Here is a 1,898-nt window from a genome sequence, read left to right as displayed (position 1 = left end):
AATCAAAAGACTCACCTGATGCTATTAAATTTTGGTTAAGATTACAAAAATTTTTTTCACGTCTACATTTCTTGCTCTTTCTCAGAATAATGGATCAACGAAAACCACTAAGCTCTCTGCTTTTGCCTTTTGTTCAGCAGATTGATCTTAATTGCAAACCTTTTCGTGAATTGCTCTCAAACGAAGTTGTAGCATTTATATTTTTTTCTAGTCTTAGACGTTAGATTTTTCGTCTTCCAACCTTTCCTCAAAAACGGAATAAACAAGTAAAACCCAGAAAGCATCAAGCGGCTGAGCAGCTCTCTTAAGCCTTAATAATCTCTTGAGCACCCGATGAAAATGCGAAAGAAAGGTACTGAGTTAATGCTCAAACGTTCCCTACATTTCAGGTATTATGCGGTGCTATTGAAAATGTCTTGACGAATCGTTACTAATTGGGCCAAAAGAGCGATGATTGAGTCGGTGAGTGCAGGTGTGCTCATCAGGTACTTCAATGCCATCCAAAATTCAAACAGCGGAAAAGACAAGGCACTCCGGCTATTGCAGTACACAATCAGATTAGCATCCAGAATTCTATCGAAACACAGCCTAGCCGCAGTGCTGGAAAAATTCCTTCAAAGATTAGCTCATTTAGAAGGAGCAATTTCAATATCGAGAAATGTGTTCTCTTTTGGAAACTGTTTTGAGTCCCTTATGTGCGCACTGGATGCGCTGGCAATCGCTGACGACAGCTTGAGGGTGTGGTCTGTTATTTCGCATTCGGCTAAATTTTTTCACCTCTCCGCCGACCACTTGAATTTGCTTCAAAAGATAAAAGTCGCCCATATTTCAGACGTATTGCCAATTTGGGTCAATCGACTTTGGATTTTATCCGCTTTCCTTAGTTTGGCCAGAAATATGCGACATTTCAAATTGCTCTGTGGAGACATGAATGCTATTCAAGTTTTCACCCATTTTGCAGCTCAACCCTCAATCAGGGCGAATTTGCCCGGATCCATGTTTCGGAAGTTCGATTTGAACACTCCTTGTGCATCTAAGGGATCTTCCCAAATATCGGAATCGAGGCTGAATTTGTACAAGGACATTTTAGACCTGACATGTCCCCTGAGTAATTTGGGATATGTGAGGGCGGAAGTTGGTGCTGTGTCTGGAATTCTCTCTTCCGTCATTGGACTGATGCAAATTATCAAAAAAGTTAATTAATTAAAGATTTGAACCAATTATATGCAGCTTTTTGCTTTTTATTATTTATTTTTTGTAACCTGTTGATAGAAATTTCAGTTTTGTAGAAAAATTTTTTTTATACAGAAAGTGATACAGAATGTAGGAAACATAAATGGGCTATCATGTCAAATTTAACGGGGTAAACCGTGGGCGATTTTTATCGTTCAGAGTTGCCTGTTTAGGCGAACAAAGCCTTATCGGGCGCATCTGTCTACATATTTGTTATTAAGTGATTGATGTTTTGGCCCTTAGTCGCAAAACAGCACAACGGAAAATGTATTCTTGACTAATTTCAAAAATATGTTGAATGTATCAATGAATACAATCGAAAACGAGCGAAGCAAAAATCTAAATCCTCACCAAACATGAGAAACACGTGAAACAATGAGATTTTTTAAAATGCAGATTGTTTTCTGAAAGCTTGTTTTGAAATGCATATCAATGTTTTTTCTGCATGTGTTGTTAGCTGTCAATGTATTTTAAAATACAATTATTTTCTAGCATCGCATACTTTGCGGCTGTTTTGAAGCAGACAATTGAACCTTTTTCAAATTGTCGAAAGTTTTTAATCCAATTATTATCTACTTCATGCTCTCTTCTACAAAGTTACTAACAATTAAATGTAGTTCGCCAAATTGTTTTTGGAGGGGTTACAGTTTCCCAAATGATGTTTA

At 37.4% G+C, this 1,898-nt stretch overlaps 1 protein-coding gene across 1 annotated transcript; it reads left to right on the top strand.

Moving 5' to 3' along the window:
- The first annotated feature begins 359 nt into the window (after positions 1-359).
- LOC142339757 (uncharacterized) lies at positions 360-1,294 on the top strand. The gene has a single exon (XM_075390013.1). The coding sequence runs from the start codon at positions 451-453 to the stop codon at positions 1,201-1,203; it is 753 nt and encodes a 250-aa protein (XP_075246128.1). The 5' UTR covers positions 360-450; the 3' UTR covers positions 1,204-1,294.
- Positions 1,295-1,898: the final 604 nt, after the last annotated feature.

This window comes from Convolutriloba macropyga, chromosome 5 (genome assembly GCF_964194025.1).
Source record: "Convolutriloba macropyga chromosome 5, txConMacr16.3, whole genome shotgun sequence".
Taxonomy (NCBI): Eukaryota; Metazoa; Xenacoelomorpha; order Acoela; family Convolutidae; genus Convolutriloba; species Convolutriloba macropyga.
The sequence above is the reverse complement of the archived record's forward strand: the minus strand, read 5'-3'. Positions and strand labels throughout refer to the sequence as shown.